We start from the raw sequence: 20,344 nt of genomic DNA, 5'->3' as shown, positions 1-20,344 counted from the left end.
AAACTAATCGTATCAGTTACTTTGCAAATGTCTTACTTGTGATGGCTAGTTGTCCATTTTTGTCACCAGTATCAAACAAAGACAGGTTGACTAACGCTGTCAGCATCAGGGCAGCTTGTCACAGGTCTATGAGGAAAAGCGAGAAGCCACACACTTTAACAGTAACGTTAGGGATGGGTTGGGTGTTCAGTTAATGTTTCAAGCCTGTTCAGTTCAAGAACAGTATTTATCAAGCCTCTCCGAGTAATAGTAGACTATTCAGCTATTATGTCCACGTTCTTTTTGACTGTAGTGAATGCAGTCTAATGAGCATGACCTATTATTATACCTGTTATTCTGAGACGCTTGGTAAATGTATTTACATTTGTTCAAAGTTCATTGTCTACTTCTAGAAGGATAGTGAGGTCATTGGGGTTTGTTATTCTCACTCTTAATTTGTTGATTTGAAAGTGCTACTTATCATTTCATATATATATATATATATATATATATATATCAGGTTCATCTGAGGAAAAAAAATATCATAGCTTATATGTACTTTATTATTAATGCCATTACTAAACGTGCCCCAGCAACCTTACTCCCATCAGTGTTATCTGTTGGACCACTGTTAACATAGGATGAATTAAAGCCCAACCACACTTAAGACAATGTTCATATTGTACATTCTTTTTTACAGATAGTGCTTCGGGATTCAAACCCAGTCATCCTCATTTCAAGTAGATGTTCATGTGTTGCTGGCACTGCAGTGTGTAACCACACAGTTGCTTTGTTGTTCCAAACTGCACACTATTCAGAACTAAATGTACAGGTTGTGCCCCCTGTCCACACCTGCACTGAGATGGAACAGCAATGGCACAAGCCCAGAACAGCGGTAAGTGTTGAGGTGCCTGCTATTTCTGATTATAATTATGTTTAGTTGTTAAAAAATAGAACAACTGACAACCTGGAACCATGATCTGTCAAAGCTTGTGTTCAATTTGTAAAGGGATGGAGATTTGGATGGAGAGCATTTTTGATTGGATTTTATTGTTTTAATTGAGGCAGAGGCATTCATATGTAACATACATTGCCTAACTAGTTAGTTTTTCAGTTATTCTTGTCCCTTTTAAGTTTAGATTTCTCTATGGTAAAACTATATGTTGGTCTTTTTGTCAGGGGGTGAAACCTGGCCCAATAAATAAAATGGTGGTGATCAGACCAAGGCTCAGCCGACTCAGTGAAGGAGGAATCAGGTAAAAAAGCATGAGCTAATATTACTATAATTACTGCACCATACAGAATTTTAGAGTATACTGGGTCTCATGCAGTATGACTAACATTATTACTATACATGCTACACTCTGCAGGCAGCAGATGTAAAGCCAAATTGCCATTTTGCATGTGAAGGTATTTGGAATCAAAATATTGGGGTCTGCAGCCTGTCAAAAGCTGATGCCTCAGAGCCATTTGAACATTTGACTTTTTCTATTTGGCAGTTCATGTAGTGCTATTGATTCCAACACACCATACAAACCTTTTTGACAATATCCCCAAAAACAGTGGCTTACCTAATTATAATAATAGTAAAAAATTATATTATTATTTTTGATGTGTTGAACTTGCAATACTGTATACATCCTGATGTAGGTAAGCCACTGTTGTAAAATTTTTGGGGATATTGTCAAACAGGTACACGGTAGACAATATGTAGGTAACAAACTGTAACCTACAACAGTTTTAACATATTTGCATTTACCTGTCATTCACAGAAGTACACTCTACAAGGGCTTGGTTGGGGACCTATTTGACCTCTCGGTGCTACAGATTGGAGACACATACAAAGATTTTGATCGCGAAGAACAACCTCTTGTGGCAACTATGGGCATTAGTGATGAAAAGACCCTTGTGGAGACAGCTTTTGGCATGGCACAAAAGGGCAGTGTGCTCTCTTACCAACTGCCCATTTTACCCACAAAGTCTGTCAAGATGCACCATGATGCTCCATCTTACCCATCGCTGCCTCTGGGTGACTACAGGCTTCTACCAACAGACTGTGTGCACGTGTGCACTCAGGAGGAACACTTCTTCCTTAAAAGCTTGACTGTCACACTGGACATGGCCAATAAGATTGAGCTGGCAACAAGAGAGCAGGCAGCAGACCAGGAGTGGCATCAGCTTCGTAGGCCTCGGATCACCTCTTCACGTTTTAGAGAGGTATGTTTTGTGAGGGGAGCAATTTCTGCAGAATCTCTTGCAGAAAGGATCCTAAAAGGAACCAGGCAAACTGCAAACATGAGGCGAGGGACAGAGTTGGAATTTGAGGCAGCAAAGGAGTATTGCAGGATGAAAAATGTAAACTACAGATCCTCTGGCCTTATTATACATCCTGATGCCCCTTGGCTTGGCACTTCACCAGATGGCTTGATTTACGATCCACATGCACAGCCACCATTTGGACTAGTGGAGATAAAGTGCCCCAATGTAAAGAACTATGTGGATTGTAAATACCTTCAAATGCAGTATGGCACACCGACTCTTCGTGAAAGCCACTCATACTTCTTGCAAGTCCAGGGTCAACTGCTGATCACTGGCTTGCAGTGGTGCGATTTTGTGGTTTGTGCCCAAGAAGACATGCTTGTGCAGCGTGTTTATGTCGACCCAAAAGTTACAGCAACAATCAGAGAGAGGGTGGACCAGTTTTACTTTCATGTGTACATGCAAAAGTACTTGGCCTGCTCCAAATTAATTACATGAAAAGTGATTCATTACCACTTTGAAAGCTATTGTGTATTTACAGACGTGTTTTGTATATTTAGCAGATTATGTATTGTTTTTTTATAAAAATTTATTGGTCATGAAAAAATTGACAACTGTACAAAAAAAAATACATATTTTGTATACGTTACTGTATGCATGTTTTTTTTTGTCCATGCACCATTATATATACATGTACATAAACAATGTTTTCTATACACAAGAGAGGGGGAGCAGTTATAGGTGCAATACATTTATTCAACCCCCACTGTAATTTGCTGCATTAGCTGTTAAATTTGGATGCATCATTTGTGTCTAACCTGTCAGTGAATGGTAAACGTATTTGCAGTGGGAGCTGAATAAATTTGATCACAACAACATTATCACACAAAACCAAGCCTAGTTTCAGGATAGCATATTTACATCTTAAAAACATCTTAACTTCAATGGAAGTCAACCTGAAAGGTAATTTTGGAGCATTTCTAATGGTCAGTTAAATCATGAAACAAATGCTAGATTCACATAGGGAAAAAGACACATACAAGACAGTGATGATCTAGACGGGGAACAGAAATGAAAAATGTAATGGTAATGTAACTTAATTTGTCAAAATTAAAATATGGGTTAGTAAGTGTAACACTTAAGATTCTTTGGCCCAAGCCTTGACCAGTGGCTTGTTTTGGTAATTTGTTAGAAGGCAGGCGACAGCAAAAAGCTGGTTGATACTGCCTGCAATGGTCAGAGGGATAATAGTATCAAACAGTTTGTTCTCCTTGATTCTCCTAATTGCCCTCTCCACATGAATTCTTAGCCGTGCAATGTCCTGAGTCACAAGCACTTCTTCATGAGATAGCTGTGACTTTTTGCTTAGAAAAGGGGGTCTATAAACTTTACAGGGCACTAGTTCATCTACTCTGAATCCCTTGTCCACCATTACAGCCATATCCTTATCCAAAAGAGGGATAATGCCAGATTGTCTGAACAGTTCTTTATCACTGACAGACCCAGAGAACAATGAGGAAACAAATGTTACAGCGCCATGGGGTGACACACCAATCATTCCTTTCAGGGTAGTGTGGGATTTGTACTGTGAAAACAGCTCACTCTGTAAGAGTAAAGATGAAGGTGTTTGACATCTCATCTCTGTACAATCAATTATGACTTGTGTGTCAGAGTACTTTCCAAACACGCTTGGCATTGTAGCTCTAATTGCTTCAGGAGACATCCATACTCCAATGGCACCCAATAAGGTGTACAAAAAATTTACCCAAGTCTTGATTATTCTGCTGACAGTGGACTGATGTATGTTGAAACGATCACCCAGATCTTTCTCCTTCAGACCCAGTGACAGGTACACCAAGAACAGGAACAGTTCATCTATTAATGGAAGGCATCGGTTCTGTAGGATGAACAGGGAAAGTGTTGATGGTAATGGCAATAAACCTTGTGGTTCTATGTAGAATTTTCTTGGTTATTCATAATTTTTAAATAAGTAAATTAACAACTTTAGAATCATTGTGTTGGGTAATTTACATGATTTAGTAAAACCTGGATGCAGGAACTCTGAGTTTCACTAAGCAACTACTACAATCTCAGAACATAAAGGACTTAAACATAAAAGTTTAGAATTTAAAATATATTAAAGTTTACTAGAAAACTAGTTTCAGCATTACAGAAATATATATATATATATATATATATATATATATATATATATATATATATATATATATATATAAACACTCCGACCTTCCTAAAAGTTTCCTAAAAGGACAGACAATCTCCAAGGCCTTATGTGATTGTGATACAGTTAGAAAGAGAGCAAAGATCATGAAGTTAAATTATTAAGTAATAAGTTAGAAAATTCAAAAAAAAAAAATCAAAATAAAGGTATAAAACAATTAAGAATAAGAGTGTGAGGATGTGGTTATTTCCAATCACACCCTTTAATTGTTACATTCCATTGAGGTGTAATACGCAGAATAATATATGAATAATCAAGAAAATCTTACAAAGTTTCCCTTTAATTTGTATTTTTATTTAGATAAAAGTAGTGTTTTCTGGGTGCTGGTTTTAAACAAAATTACAATTATGAACTATGCTTACTGGTCGTCGAGGTGGATCAGCAGCCTTGTCTGGAGCTGTAGTGGTGAGAGTAGGTGCCCGTGTACCAACACGCACAATTCTTCTTGTTGCAGGTTCAATCTGTCTCCAAAATGCTTGGAAATGCTGGTAGCTGGCAAACCTAAATATTAAAGAAAAATAAGTCCAGGCATTACATATTCATGCTTACCCTGATAAGCTATACCAATAGACTATAAAAGTACCTTAAGTATTTCAGGCCACAGTAAAATGTTAACATAAATACTATTTTATCAGGCTGCCCACACAAAGAGCTGACGTTATTAGTCACAAAATATAAATTTGATTAAAGAATGAATCAATTAAAGAAAGAATAATAACGAGTCCTATTAGGATCACTATAGATAAACAAACTAGGTTTGAAAAGGCTATAACTTACCTGGTATAGAATCTGATATCATCGTCTGATGCTGAAAACCTCTCTAAACCAAACGACTGCTTCAGTGTAACCTCGTTCAGCCTCTTTCGGAGCTCTTCTATCACAAGCTGCTGGGCCTCAATTTTCTCACAAGCCATATCCAAAGCTGATGGTTCTGGTTTTCCGTCATAGTCGTGGCACTGAAGCAACAGTTCAACATCCATCTCTTCAGGTAATTCATCCTCTGGTCGCTGTGTTCTCTCCCAAACACTGGGCCTGGCTGGCAACAGAGAGTAGTTATTCCAGGCAAACAACACGGGCACTGCGCCCTCTTTTAAGCGTCTTCTCCCACCCGGAATGACATCTGTGTCAATGAAATGTCTACTACAGACTGTCGTAGTCCTCTTAATCACCAGATTCTCACGTCTTACATTCCGTATCCATACCTTTCGTAAGGTTTCATCCTTTGGAAAGTGGTGGAAACTTACGCAGGAGTTTAACTTTCCTGACATCGCGCACTGAGGTACACAGCAAAAATCACTGTTGGGATTATCCCGTATCTGGTACTTTACGGATCTTGACAAAGCCATCTTCTCACTATCATTAGTTAATTTAGGCGAATAAAACACTACCAGTTTATAAACACGCTAAATAGGTTACCGTAGAGTCCGTGTTGCTATTAGCTCTCACTGCTGCTACCGGCTTCTGTGAAAAGTGGAAGTGAAGAGTCCTGTTTTCCGGTTTAGTCACGTGACATTCGACATAACGCCTATTACTAAATAGAGCAACAATGAAAGGGTTGATAAACATTTTAAAATGCTTTAATCAGGGACTGAATTTTGCAAAGCCCAGTTTAGCCAGAAATTTAGGAACATAGCACATCTAACAACACAGCAGACATTTGAAGCACTTGGGGCTTTTATTTTAACTGGAGAGAGAGTTTCCTGACAGAGTTAGAGGGCTGAACTGTTTGGAGAAGGAGGGGATATGTAAATTCTGTCCGTTTTTACATCGGAAAGGCCCAGAGGCCTTATGAAAACGCTAGAGCAGGGGTCTCAAAGTAGCGGCCCGCGGGCCGGCCCCTCACGGGTTAACAAAATAAACATACATCTGGCCCGCAATTCAATTTAATTATTTATGCTTTATTATGTTCGTTTTCATATTTTATCTTAACTTGTATTTTGGTGTGTGTGTGTGGTTTTTGTTTTTTTTTTGCTTACGCTGCGTTGCCTGCTTTAGTAGTCTTCAGTAGCCTTCAACAGTCTAACCTTGCAGCCGTGGTGTGTTCACTAAACTCCGTAGTTATAAACATCATGAGGTTAGCAGCGCGCTAACTGACCTGTTTATAATGTAATCCGAGCAGTGCCTCCGTGACGCTGCTCTAAACTGCTGCTGTTAGCTGCTTGGGCTGAAAGATGAACTGTAGAGAGCTGTATTATCCGGTTAGTGGGGTTATTTTATTTCATACACAGAAGAACTTACAAATTTTTAAAAACGCTCCAGACTGGCTCAGCTGAGCCCTGTAGCCCGTGGCTGGGCTGCAGCTCTGACTAAGCAAAGACTGCGGGCTTGTGGTGCTGCAGCTGCAGCTCCGACTAGTGGTTGGATGAGGAACTGCTAAATCTGAGGAAATGCTAAATCTGTCACAGCTCACAATTTTTGATTTTATATTTATTAAGCCTTATTTCAGTATCAAACGTTTTGATCAAAGTTAATATAACTTATAAATTAAAAGGATTTATGTTAATAGAGCAACAAGCAACCATTTTTCCATGCAACTGTAATATTTGATTGAATAAATAGTATATTGAGAGTTATTTAACATTAAGGAGTAATTACATTCATTTTGTATTACATCTGGTTACATTTTCTTATATTTATAAGTTACATCTGGCCCTCAGAGGACAGCCAATATGCCAATGTGGCCCTCGGCAAAAATGAGTTTGAGACCCCTGCGCTAGAGGCCTTGCGCCGCCACACGCTCTGAAAACCCCTGACGACGCCTCGCGTTTATTCCAAGGCGTAAAAGTAAGCCTTAAACGGTGTTTTGTACAGCGTTTTTTAAGCATTACGCACGCTTTATGCGCTTTTGGCTGCCCTGGTGTACTGTAGCCATGCAAATGAGTGATCTTTGTTAAATAGCTGTATTTGTTGGAAAATTAAGCACTGATTGTTGTGGTCTAGTATATACTATAGTCGTTTGTCGCAGTATTTGTGGGCTGTTAATGTGTACTAAGTTCCTATAAGTTAAGACAGAGAATATGTAGTTATTGTAATATACATCTATGTGTGTGTGTATGGGGGTTGGGGGCAGGTGGTTCTTGCAGAAGGGGCAGGTGGTTCTTGCAGAAGGGGTACCCACTGTATTAACTGCACGCCACTGTTCATTACATACTACTTAAAACAAAAAGACACTAAGAATGAAATCTAATGAAGCTTTGCACTGCACTGCACAGCCTCTGCTAGCTTGCTATCTAGGTTATCTCACTAGCTAGTTAATTAGCAAATAAACGTTCGCAGTGATTAGCTATTTAACTAACATTGACATTTGTAGCTTAAGGTTAAAACGATGGTCTTTTATCGGTATTTGCATTAAGATGTTCTAAACTTCTTATTTACTAGTCCACCATCAGAAAACGTTTACAAAAGCCGTTCACCAGCGCTTACCCAGCCACTAATAAGAGTCCTGCTCATCCCGCGCAGCTCCCCGCAGCCTTCAGCTGCTCCACCTCACCCAGGCCGAGGCTGCGCTCTAACTGCGAGCGCGAAGGCTTCAACCAGAACGCCGTAAACCTGCAGTCCCTCCTGTCCTGTACAATCCACATATAATATATAATTTATTGGTAACCAAATAAAGCATAGATATGCCCTGAGAAAATGTAATATCACAATTGTTAATTTAATTGAAATGCTCAGATCAGATTCATTCCTCTATTTTGTCGCAATTGGTTTTAGCCCCACAGTGAGGATTGTGATAACACCACAGAGGAACTGCCCAACCACTTTGATGATCAGCATCTTTGTGAATCATTAAAAGAGACAAACACAAGCATGTTCACAGGTACTGTAAATGACTTATGATGTTCGGTAACCTCTGAGACATATTTCTTAAAACTCAAATTAACCCATAGTGCTGATTCTTTGTATAATGTGAATATAACATCAGTGCGAAACAGTATAAGTGACACCAACTAAGCCATGTACTATAATGGGCAAGTACTATAATGGGCAAGTACTATAATGGGCGTATAGGTTTGGTTTAATGGTTAAAGCACATGAAACTGACTTTTATTTAAAAAACCTTCCATTTAGAAATCCTTACATGGGATGTCCTGTGATGATGAAACATCTAAGCACTCCAGATCCACAGATGTATCATCAGAAAAATCTGAAGAGACACCTAACAGGGATTTATCACAGGTATTTGACCTAATATTGATGTCAAGTTCTGCATTGTACTCTACAAAACTTTCAATTCTGTAATTTTGTCTAAATGTACTGTAATATTAATTGTAACATTAATTATATTGCAAATTTAAAATGCATAATGGAAAGGTAACGATCAATTAGGAAAATTCTCATACAAAGATCACAGAAAATCAGAAACCATAGTTTAGCAGCTGAACTGTAGGTACAGTTGGACCTTGCACTGTTGAAGACCAAGAACCTATGTGTAATTCTTAACAATTAAAATTATTATAAAATTACATTTGCATTTCTTTAAAACTTTAAAGTGAATGTGTATATAATATTGTGAAAATGAATAGAAGGTGTATTATTTAAGTTCTTTAGGTATATCACAACACATAAACATTCATCTGAAGGTTATTCATGTCTAATTCCAAGATGGAAGGCTTTGATATATCTTTACAAAATATAGATTAGCTCACACCAAGTGTTTCTTCTTCTACAAGCAAGATAAATAATAAATAAATAATAACAAAAGGCCAGAGTCCACTGCTTTTGATGTCCTATGTCCTGCAGCATAACCTGACTGGAATATCTCTGGAACATCTCCTCAAGATTTGTAATGAACATGTCTCTGGGTTAGTTTAACAAACTACTGTTTAACAAAGCTTATGTAGAGTATGGTCATTATGAACCTAAGTTTTACTGCTCCTCATGTTCTATGTTCATGCAGACAAGGGAGAAAAGGCCAACACAATGTGAAGCATGCCAGTTTGTATTTGATGAAGGTACAAATCTTAAAAATGGCAATTTTTTTAATGATAAATTTGTCATGCCAGATTACAGACATTCTTAAAAATCCCAATTAACATTTATCTAGAGATACAGCAGATAAAGAAGGAGTACTGAATGATATACAGGGTGGAGCAAAGTACAGAGAATAAGATAAACAGGCCTACTATGTAAACATGCTCATACTGGCAGCACTTTAGATTGCTGGACCGCTCAGCGCCCTTATAATGTACATTTTATTACCTGAATGTGATAAGAAATTAACTTATGTAATTTTATGTGACACTTGAGGCATATTTGCTTCAAAATGTGAAGTCCATAATTTTTTTTTAATTGGATTGAAGCATAATATAAAAATCTTTTTAAATTATATTTAACGTAAAAACCTAAAAAACTAAAAGTATACTTAATAAATGACGAAAACCAACATAGGAAGTGTACTGTGAAAAAATACATTAATTGTTAAGAAATACATTAATTAAAGTATACTTCCTCAGTTGTATTAAACCACACATCAAAGTGCATGTTTACAAAATATATCTTTCAAATAATACCTTTCAGTTGATATAACAATTTTCTTAAAACATGTTTTATTACATGAAATCCATTATTTAAAGTATACGTTCTAAGTTGCACTGAAGCACACTTTAAAATAGATTTCTATGCAGTACACATTTTAATTAATATGTTTAATTGACATAATAATTAAGTACACTTTTTGTTAAACATGCTTCAGTATATTTAGATTTAAATGTAATCTCTATTAACACATTGAAGTAGAATTTAAGATGTATTACTTTAAAATATATTAATATAATACAAATATAATACAAGTATATTTTATGTGTACTTTTCTAAAGTATAGGAAATGAAAAGTATACTTTTAGTATTTTTGACTTATTTTAAACATACTTTTAGTACTTTTAAATATACTTCGTAATAAAATCACTTTAAGGAGTGAGAGAGGAGCTCAGCACTATCCACAAAATGCTGCTCTCATCCTGAAATGTCCAAAAACAGCTTTTACCTCATTCAACAGAAAAAATGATCCTAATATTGATTCAGGTTGTTAGTATATAAAACATAAAAAAGATTCCATTTAACACAAGAAATATTAAGTAATTTAAACATATGTTTTGTTTGGATGCATTTTTGAATCCTTTTTTAATGCATATTTTTCATCAGCCCAACAACTGACAACTGAGTTAACTCCAACCGGCTAGGTTAGTATTTTTACAGGCTACTTAGATTTATAAATGTATTTAGTGCTGCATCTAGCTAGCTTTGCAGCAAGCTATGGCTCTGTTTTGCACAATATTATATGAGTAAGATTTTTTTTGCCATAGTGCTATCTAGCTCTTTAGTTCAGCTAAAGAATAAGGTGATTGCCCGTTTCATGTTGGTTGGTTTGATGTTAAAATACAGAAAAATTACTTTTCGAAATACATTGGTGCTGTAAAATTTGCTAATTTAAAACCCCCGATAAGACTGAGCTCCTAAAGCATTATAGGCTATGGCATTGGCATAGTGGTCAAACCATGCCCTGTCTTTGAATGTTACTGCTCATTTATAACATGGGGTAGCATTAAAACGCAAGTGCCAAGACACCATTTATCACAATTAAAACGAAAAGTATGTTAGCATTTAAATGTCCATGTTATACATTAAATACTATTTCCACAGAAAAGTAAAAGCGAGAAACTATTACTCGTGTGTTTGAAAATTGTCGTTTCAGAACAAACATTTATGGGACATATGCAAAATAGTGAACCGTTTGAATACATGTCACATACTTTAAAGCCAACAAACTGTTATCAGGACAAGCCATTAGTCTCATATTATACATAGATAAATTTGAACTCTGCAATCCACTTGGAGCATTCAGGAAAAAGCATACAATTACTTCTGTTTACTGGGTTTCAGCTGTTTTCTGCTGCTTTTATTCCTGGGCCTGAGCCGTGAGTGAGTGTCTCCACGTGTGCTCATCAGTGGCGCCCAGCCATGGCGAGTGAAGTGTCCCTGCCCCCTAGCCCTAGCCCCCTATTTGTTTATCACCACCACGTGCGGGATAAATGGCGGGGCAGTGTGTTCAGCACCATGGATAGCGGTAGAGCGCTGGGAAGGTCCGCGACTCTCTTTATGCGGCCGCTGCGGGTGTTCAGCACCATGGACAGCGCCAGAGCACTGGGAACATTGAGAGTTCTTTCCTTGCTGCAGCAGTGGCCGTGGGTCACAGTCCACCCCAGAGGCCTTCCCAGGGCGCTCACAGCAGTGGCCCACCAGGAGTTGATGCGGGAGAGGGCATCAACATCAGCATTCAGGGCCCCAGCCTTGTGCTGCACCTGAAATAGAACTCTTGCAGGGACAGGAACCAACAGGTTACACGGGCATTGGATTTTTTAGCCTTAGCCAGCCACTGTAGAGGTGCATGATCTGTGATCAATGTGAAGTGCCTACCCATCAAGTAGTACCTCAGTTCCTCGATGGCCCACTTGATGGCCAGGGCCTCTCGTTCCAGGGCGGCGTAGCGGCGTTCAGCCGGGGTGAGTTTGCGGCTGATAAACAAGATGGGATGTTTCTCTCCTCCCGTCTCCCAGGTATGCTGCAGCGTAGCGACGATGCGGTCGAAGGACTGGCTGGGGCTCCATGCAGACCAAAGGGCAGGACTGTGTACTGCCATAGGCCAGACGGTGTTAAGAATGCAGTCTTTTCTTTGGCCTCAGCAGCAAGAGCAACCTGTCAATAGCCCTTGGTCAGGTCCAACGTGGATACAAACCGCGCCCTTCCAAGGCGGTCAATCAGATCATCCACCCCGGGTAGGGGGTAGGAATCGAACTGAGAAACCACATTTAACCTACGAAAATCGTTACTTCGGAACCAGCACGCTTGGGCTGGACCAAGGGCTTGTGGAGGGCTCTATTACTCTAAGCTTGAGCATCTTCTGGACTTCCTCTTCGACGGCAGTGCGGCGGGCTTCAGGTAGGCGGTATGGTCGCTGCTTTACTGTTGCTGGCAGTATGGACGTGGAGTTGGATCACTTGGGTACACCCTGGGCTGTCTGAGAACATATCTTGGTAGCCGTCGACACACTCTGTCAATTCCTGCTTTTGAGCCCGGCTTATGTCCTCACCATAGCTGACCTGGCTGGCTGAGGGCTCCAGTATCTGGGAAAAGGCATAGAGAGGAGGGGGAGGTTTATACCATTTTTTGATAAGGTTAATGTGGTATACCTGTTCCTTTTTTCTCTTTCCCGGCTGTTCCAGGCGGTAGGCCACCGGCCCCACCTTTTCCTTTACAGTGAATGGGCCCTGCCAGGAGGCGAGGAACTTGCAAGAGGCTATGGGGATAAGGACCAACACCCGGTCTCCCGGCTGGAATTCTCGGACCTGGGCCGGCCTGTTGTAGGAACGTTGTTGGGCCCGCTGGGCCTCCTCCATGTGTTCCTTGACAACGGGGTGTACATGGTCAATATGTTCCTGCATATTCTGTACATATTCAATCACTGACCTGTAGGGGGATGGTTGCTGCTCCCAGGCATCCTTGACCTCGTTGTCTTCTGCAAAGAGCAGCTCAAAGAGGGAGAATCCTGTAGAGGCTTGAGGAATCTCCCTTTCTGCAAATAGGACATGGGGAGAAGGAGGTACCAGTCGCGGCCATCCTGGGCTATTAGCCTCTTTAGCATTTTCTGTAGGGTCTGGTTGAACCTCTCCACAAGCCAATCTGTTTGAGGATGATGGACAGAGGTGTTCAGACAACGGATCTGTAGAAGCTTGCAGAGGTCAACCATTAGTTTGGAAACAAACGGGGGCCCTGATCTGTAAGGATCTCTTTGGGTATGCCCACATGACTCATGAGGAGCATTAGTTCCCTGGCCCGGCTTTGGAGGTGGCTTTTCGTAGCGGTACAGCTTCTGGGCACCGTGTGGCATAGTCCAGGACCACCAATATATATTCATGTCCCCAGGCGGATGTGGGTATAGGGCCAACTAAGTCCGTTCCGATCCGCTTAAAAGGGACTCCTATGATGGGAGGGGGAACCAGGGGAGCAGGCGGGGGCTTACGGGGGCTAATGAGCTGGCAGCGGGCACACCTGAGGCAGTGGTTTTTAACTTCTGCATGTATGGAGCGCCAGTAGAATCTTGACAGGATCCGGGTAAGGGTATTATCGGCTGCCAGATGACCTCCAAGGGGGTGCTGATGGGCTAGGTGCATAACTGTATCAATGCAAGAACAGGGGACCAGGAGCTGTTCGACACGCTCACCTTGGTTTAGAGCCACTCTGTATGCCAAATTGTTCCGAATCATAAAATATGACGGGAGTACGGGGCTCACGCCAACCGGCATATCATTGATTTATCTGGTATCCGTCCAGGCCTGCCTTAGACGTTCGTCTTCTTTCTGTTCTTTGGAGAAACTTCCTTCTTTCAGAACCTGGTGGTGAAAAGAGAACAGAGGGTTAGTCAGGGCTGGGACCTCACCTTCTGACAATGCTCCACTGCTGTCTGTTTGATCCCAAGCTGCCAGGGCTGGTCTAGGAGGGGCTTTCCGGCGTCGTCTGGGGCGCAGGGAAGAGAGGGTACGATAGGGTGGATGGTGGGTCCCTGGAGCTCCGCCTCAAAGCCAGGGTAGTCTCGTCCAACCAACAGCGGCACCAGGGATCAGGAACTAAGCCCACGGTGATTTTCCACTGTTCTCGGGTGTTTACCAGGGTAACTCGGGTGGTGGGAACTTGGCGGGTGTCCCTATGGATGCAGGACACATTTAGGGTCTCCTCCTGGGGTTGCAGCCAGGGCAGGCCAGACGGACGGGCCAGGGTCACGGTGCTTCCCCTGTCCAGTACTGCTTGGATGTCATGTCCATTCAGACGGAGCATCTTTGTGGGGGCCGAGGAGGGCGTATGATGGCCATGGTGAGAGCAGCTGGCCAGCCAGGCCTTGGGGGGAACAAGATGCCGTCCGGGAGAGTCGGGCTTGGTGGGCATGGGCTCATCCCGGGGGCTGCCCGAGGGTTGTAGGGGACACAAAAAAAGGTGGTCTCACTCGGGGACTCTCCCTGTCCCAAGGGCGGAACTCAGGCCACATTGCAGGGGGATTCTCCCGACGGGGTGGAGAGGTGGGTCTGGGTTCACGTCGGTGATGATGGAACTTCATTTCTCGCGGTCCCAGACCTTTCGTTCTGCAATGCTCTCAAAAGTATAGAGGAAGGCCTCGATGTCGTCACCTGCGGCCAGTTTTGTCAAAAGCACTGCGGCGGGGATCCTGGAGAGGCGCTTTGGGGATGGCCTGTCGGCTGGGAATGAGGTCGCTGGTGACTCCTTTCAGCCCCCTTGTCAGTTCCTGGCTTACTTCCTGCTGCCGCAAACTGGCCTCCAACAGTCGCTGTAGGACCTGGTCCATTATGCTGCCTCTGGAAAAAAAGGAGAGTTCTTTTCTTCTTCCTCTTCTTTTTTTTGGGGGTTCTGCTTCTGGTTTGGTCCCACCCGCATTCATCCACCAGATGTCACCAGCGAGTCAATTAAAGGACCAGAACCAGACAGAGACCATAGGGGTGAACTCAAACTACCCCATAGGGGTCTTTATTTATCCACCAGGAATTTGAAAAAAAAAAACACTTTTAGAAAAAAAAAAGGAAACAAAAAGGGTCCTTCTCTTAGCCGCCAGGCAGGCACTGGGTCCCGGTGAGGTTGGTGAGCTGGAGCAAGACGCAGGAAGGGGGTCTGAGGGTCAGGATCGTCCTTAGTCCAGTTCAGCTACTCTCCTGTAGGACGAGACGGGGAAAGCGTAGAAGAGAGGAGAAAAAAAAGGGCAGAGGTTCAGCATTTCAGCCTCTTGGAGCAAGCATACTCACTCACTGGTGCTCCCATGCTGCTTTTATTCCTGGGCCTGAGCCATGAGTGAGTGTTGGGGTGCCCATGAAAACTGACAATTCTGCGCTTCTTTTCCCTCATTGTTGAACCAAAAATATCCGAGTGTGAGCGAATATGGCAGCTTTTATAACCTCAAGGAGACAGTTGAACTGGACAATAAAATTTCAGAGCATCGGCACAGACTCTTTGAAACCTTTCCCCTAAGGGGCCTTATTCTTAAGCATAATTTTATAGAACACTATCCACAGCTGATTAAAAATTTTGGTCCACTTGTGTCATTTTGGACAATTCATTATAAAGCAAAACAAAGCTTTTTTAAACGTGTTGTTAGACATACCGACAGCTTTCAAAACATTCTGCTGTCTCTCTTAGTGAAACATCAATTAATGGTTGCATTTCATTTGCATAAAAGTAATGCTGAACCGACTTTGCAGGTAACCAAGCAGGTAACCAAACAGTGGATGTGAGTGTTCTGAAGGAAGAAGTCGGGGAAGCATTAGAAAAGAACATTTCCTGGTGAGTCATGTGTTCAGATGGCTAACACGGTGTGGCTATAGAACGTACTTAAATTAAAAATATTTTAATATCCCAATAACTCTTCTGATAATTTCAGCGCCCTCTAGTGTCCTCTAACGGTACTGTACCCAAACTCACGATCCCAAAAACTCAACTGATTATTACAGACCCCTTTACTGATCTCTAACTGTACTGTACATACACTCAATATCCCAATGACTCTGCTGATTATTACAGCGCCCTCTACTGTCTACTAACTGTATTGTACCCACACTCAATATCACAATAACTAAGCTGATAATTACAGCGACATCTACTGTCTCCTAACTGTACTGTAACCACACTCAATATCCCAATAAATCAGCTGATTATTGCAGTGCTGTCTACTGTCCTCCAGACTGTACTGTACCATCAATCAATATCCCAATATCTCAGCTGGTTATTACAGTGCCCTTTACTTTCTTCTAACTGTACTATACCCACACTCACTATCACAATAACTCAGCTGATTATTGCAGCACCCTCTACTGGTCTCTAACTGTACAGTACCCACAATCAATATCCCAATAACCCACCTGATTATTACACCACTATCTACTGTACTCTAACTGTACTGTAGCCACACTCAGTATAACAAAAATTTAAATGATTATTAGAGCGCCCTTTACTGTTCTCTAACCTTACTGTACCCACACTCAATATTCCAATAACTCAGCTGATTATTACAGCGCCCTCTACTGTTCTCTTACTGTACTTTACCCACACTCAATATCCCTATAATGCAGCTGATTATTACAGTGCCATCTACTGTTCTCTGTCTGTATTGTCCCTACACTGAATTTCCTAATAACTCAACTGATTATTTCAGTGCCCTCTACTGTCATAACTGTACAGTACCCACACTCAATAACCCAATAACTCAGCTGATAAATAAAACGCAATCTACTGTAATAACTGTTCTGTACCCACACTCAATATCCCAATAACTCAGCTGATTATTACAGCGCCCTCTACTGTTCTCTAACTGTACTTTACCCACACTCAATATCCCAATAACTCAGCTGATTATTACAGCGCCCTCTACTGTTCTCTAACTGTACTGTATCCACAATCAATATCCCAATAACTCAAATGATTATTACAGTGCCCTCTACTGTCATAACTGTACTGTAACCACACTTAATATCACAATAACTCAGCTGGTTATTACAGCGCCCTCTACTGTTCTCCAACTGTACTTTACCCACTCCCAGCTGATTATTACTGCGCCCTCTACTGTTCTCTATCTGTACTGGACCCGCACTCAATATCCCAATAATTCAGCTCATTATTTCAGCGTCGTCTACTGTTGTTTAACTGTACTGTACCCACACTCAATATCCCCATTACTCAGCCGATTATTACAGCGCCCTCTACTGTCATAACTGTACTGTTACCACACTCAATATCAGAATAACACAGCTGATTATTACATTGCCCTCTACTTTCTTCTAACTGTATTATACTCACTGTCACAATAACAATAACACTGTCACTGTCACAATAACTCAGCTGATAATTAAAACGCAATCTACTGTAATAACTGTTCTGTACCCGCATCCAATATCCCAATGACTCAGCTGATTATTACAGCACCCTCTACTGGTCTTTAAATGTACTGTACCCACACTCATTATCCCAATAACTCAGCTGATTATTACAGCGCCCTCTACTGTTCTCTAACTGTACTTTACCCACACTCAATATCCCAATAACTCAGCTGATTATTACAGCGCCCTCTACTGTCATAACTGTACTGTACCCACACTCAATATCCCAATAACTCAGCTGATTATTACAGCAGCCTCTACTGTTCTCTAACTGTACTGTATCCACAATCAATATCCCAATAGCTCAAATGATTATTACAGTGCCCTCTACTGTCATAACTGTACTGTAACCACACTTAATATCACAATACCTCAGCTGGTTATTACAGCGCCCTCTACTGTTCTCCAACTGTACTTTACCCACTCCCAGCTGATTATTACTGCGCCCTCTACTGTTCTCTATCTGTACTGGACCCGCACTCAATATCCCAATAATTCAGCTCATTATTTCAGCGTCGTCTACTGTTGTTTAACTGTACTGTACCCACACTCAATATCCCCATTACTCAGCCGATTATTACAGCGCCCTCTACTGTTGTCTAACTGTACTGTACCCTCACTCAATATCCCAATAACTCAGATGATTATTACAGCGCCCTCTACTGTCATAACTGTACTGTTACCACACTCAATATCAGAATAACACAGCTGATTATTACATTGCCCTCTACTTTCTTCTAACTGTACTATACCCACGCTCACTGTCACAATAACTCAGCTGATAATTAAAACGCAATCTACTGTAATAACTGTTCTGTACCCGCATCCAATATCCCAATGACTCAGCTGATTATTACAGAGCCCTCTACTGTTCTCTAACTGTACTTTACCCACACTCAATATCCCAATAACTCAGCTGATTATTACAGCGCCCTCTACTGTCATAACTGTACAGTACCCACAATCAATATCCCAATAACTCAGCTGATTATTACAGCAAACTTTACTGTCATAACTGTACTGTACCCACCACTCAATATCCCAATAACTCAGTGGATTATTACAGTGCCCCCTACTGTCCTCTAACTGTACTGTACCTACACTCAATATCACAATAACTCAAATGATTATAACAGCACCCTCCAGTGTCCTCTAACTGTACTGTACCAACACTCAATATCCCAATAACCCACCTGATTATTACAGCACTATCTACTGTACTCTAACTGTACTGTAGCCACACTCAGTATAACAAAAATTTAAATGATTATTAGAGCGCCCTTTACTGTTCTCTAACCTTACTGTACCCACACTCAATATCCCAATAACTCAGCTGATTATTACAGCGCCCTCTACTGTTCTCTTACTGTACTTTACCCACACTCAATATCCCTATAATGCTGCTGATTATTACAGTGGCATCTACTGTTCTCTGTCTGTATTGTCCCTACACTGAATTTCCTAATAACTCAACTGATTATTTCAGCGCCCTCTACTGTCATAACTGTACAGTACTGTACAGTACAAAACTGTGAAATTACACATGAACCTTTGATTGTTATTAGCATAGGAATATTATTTAATGCAGATTAGAAGCAGGATGCCTGATATAATGGGCTAGATATATTTTATATATTAACAAACAACCTTGTAGCACTTCATTTCATTCATTATTGCTTGAACATTCACAGATTATTTTTTCAGTGACAAAATATATATAAAGCTTAACTTACAATGCATGTCTTGAAGAAATCTTCTGTCCTCTTAATGCTAGGGTTCATTGGACAGTTGGCTCTGAGGTCTTGAGGAAAAATAAACAATGGAATTAGTTTTGGTACACATACTGCAGCTCATCAATGATCAGTTTCTGACTGCAGGACTATTATTGGTTTGCTATTTTTGAACAGAGCATATCCACGAAAGAAAATCATGTCTCTTCACTTACTGTTTTTTTACTCCAAAGCACATGGTAATTTCACTGTTTAAATAGTTTAAAATAAATTAACTAGTAGAAATGCTCCAAAAGTAACTGGATTGATTTTTTCCCCCATTAGTTTTCATTAAAATTTACTTTAATTAATTTTGCTTTCTTCTGTGGATGTTTTTCTGGACATCAGTGTTATCCATGGTGTGGTAAAAGACTTCACCACAGGTCAACAGTGAGAATGATGGTTGACAAATTGTACATGGCAGCCAATTGATTAGTCTTTAATTATACACTTATTAAATGCATTTCTTATGTACTGAGAAAACCTAATAACGGTACAGTAACTGTAAGCTATGTGCTCAGATGAAATGTACATAAAAACTATAGAACAGGGAAAAATGATCTAAGGGCAAAAAATATACACAAACCTTGGCTTGCTGTAAACATCTTGACAAAATTTGTCCAGTAAGTCCCCTCTTGATTCTGAAAACTTCAATGAGTCGCGAGTTGTGTTGATCAAGGCCTCCATAAAAGCACTGCTGCAAATCAATCCCAACAATTCTAGTGAATTCCATGTAAACATTTAAGAGAAAAGAAAAACAAAATAAGAAATGTGTGCAAAAACATTATTCTTCTTCAGATAACACATAAAAGCATACCTGATTTTCTAGGAAAAGAGCAGGCCATCGTTCCACTAGTTGGCAAATAGCAGGTTTTTCCTCCACCACTTCTTTTCGTCGAAGGGTGATCCATGGTTGCTTTACAGTCATCACACTTGGAGTTTTTTTCTGCAATTCTTCAACCGAAATGAAAAGTCAGCAGAAAGTTTATCTCACATTTTTTTGCTATTCCATATTATAACCAGAAAAATATCAGCAGGTCAAAACAATTAAAAGCTAAACAAACTATACATTTAACAGAAATAAAAGATATCTGGTTAAGAAACCGTAACTGTTTCAGTTAAACCTCAGAACAAGACAGAAAATATTTTTGTACTCTAGTTAGTTAATT

At 40.6% G+C, this 20,344-nt stretch overlaps 2 protein-coding genes across 2 annotated transcripts; one reads left to right on the top strand and one right to left on the bottom strand.

The window, feature by feature from the left end:
- Window positions 1–657: 657 nt before the first annotated feature.
- Window positions 658–2,795, top strand: LOC125806080 (uncharacterized). The gene is made up of 3 exons (XM_049485678.1): window positions 658–874; window positions 1,159–1,235; window positions 1,752–2,795. Exons 1-3 carry the CDS (start codon window positions 842–844, stop codon window positions 2,734–2,736), a joined length of 1,095 nt encoding a protein of 364 aa, XP_049341635.1. The 5' UTR covers window positions 658–841; the 3' UTR covers window positions 2,737–2,795.
- A 57-nt stretch (window positions 2,796–2,852) lies between these two features.
- On the bottom strand, window positions 2,853–6,059 carry LOC111193381 (uncharacterized). Its single transcript, XM_022673986.2, has 3 exons — window positions 5,258–6,059; window positions 4,843–4,981; window positions 2,853–4,135 (listed from the first exon to the last, which is right to left on the bottom strand). The coding sequence occupies exons 1-3, from the start codon at window positions 5,824–5,826 to the stop codon at window positions 3,377–3,379; spliced, it is 1,467 nt and encodes a 488-aa protein (XP_022529707.2). The 5' UTR covers window positions 5,827–6,059; the 3' UTR covers window positions 2,853–3,376.
- Window positions 6,060–20,344: the final 14,285 nt, after the last annotated feature.

This window comes from Astyanax mexicanus, chromosome 12 (assembly GCF_023375975.1).
Source record: "Astyanax mexicanus isolate ESR-SI-001 chromosome 12, AstMex3_surface, whole genome shotgun sequence".
In the NCBI taxonomy this organism is placed as follows: Eukaryota; Metazoa; Chordata; class Actinopteri; order Characiformes; family Acestrorhamphidae; genus Astyanax; species Astyanax mexicanus.
Note: the sequence above shows the minus strand (reverse complement) of the source record. Positions and strands in the feature narration are given on the sequence as shown.

What these genes read in the sequence shown, in the direction of transcription:
- LOC111193381 (XM_022673986.2), bottom strand. Translation starts at nt 5,826, where the DNA reads ATGGCTTTGTCAAGATCCGTAAAGTACCAGATACGGGATAATCCCAAC. An exon ending in GATATCAGATTCTATACCAG is followed by an intron (nt 4,982 to 5,257) that starts GTAAGTTATAGC and finishes TTTAATATTTAG; the next exon opens with GTTTGCCAGCTACCAGCATT. An exon ending in CTGATCCACCTCGACGACCA is followed by an intron (nt 4,136 to 4,842) that starts GTAAGCATAGTT and finishes TTCATCCTACAG; the next exon opens with AACCGATGCCTTCCATTAAT.
- LOC125806080 (XM_049485678.1), top strand. Translation starts at nt 842, where the DNA reads ATGGAACAGCAATGGCACAAGCCCAGAACAGCG. An exon ending in GGCACAAGCCCAGAACAGCG is followed by an intron (nt 875 to 1,158) that starts GTAAGTGTTGAG and finishes TCTTTTTGTCAG; the next exon opens with GGGGTGAAACCTGGCCCAAT. An exon ending in CTCAGTGAAGGAGGAATCAG is followed by an intron (nt 1,236 to 1,751) that starts GTAAAAAAGCAT and finishes TGTCATTCACAG; the next exon opens with AAGTACACTCTACAAGGGCT.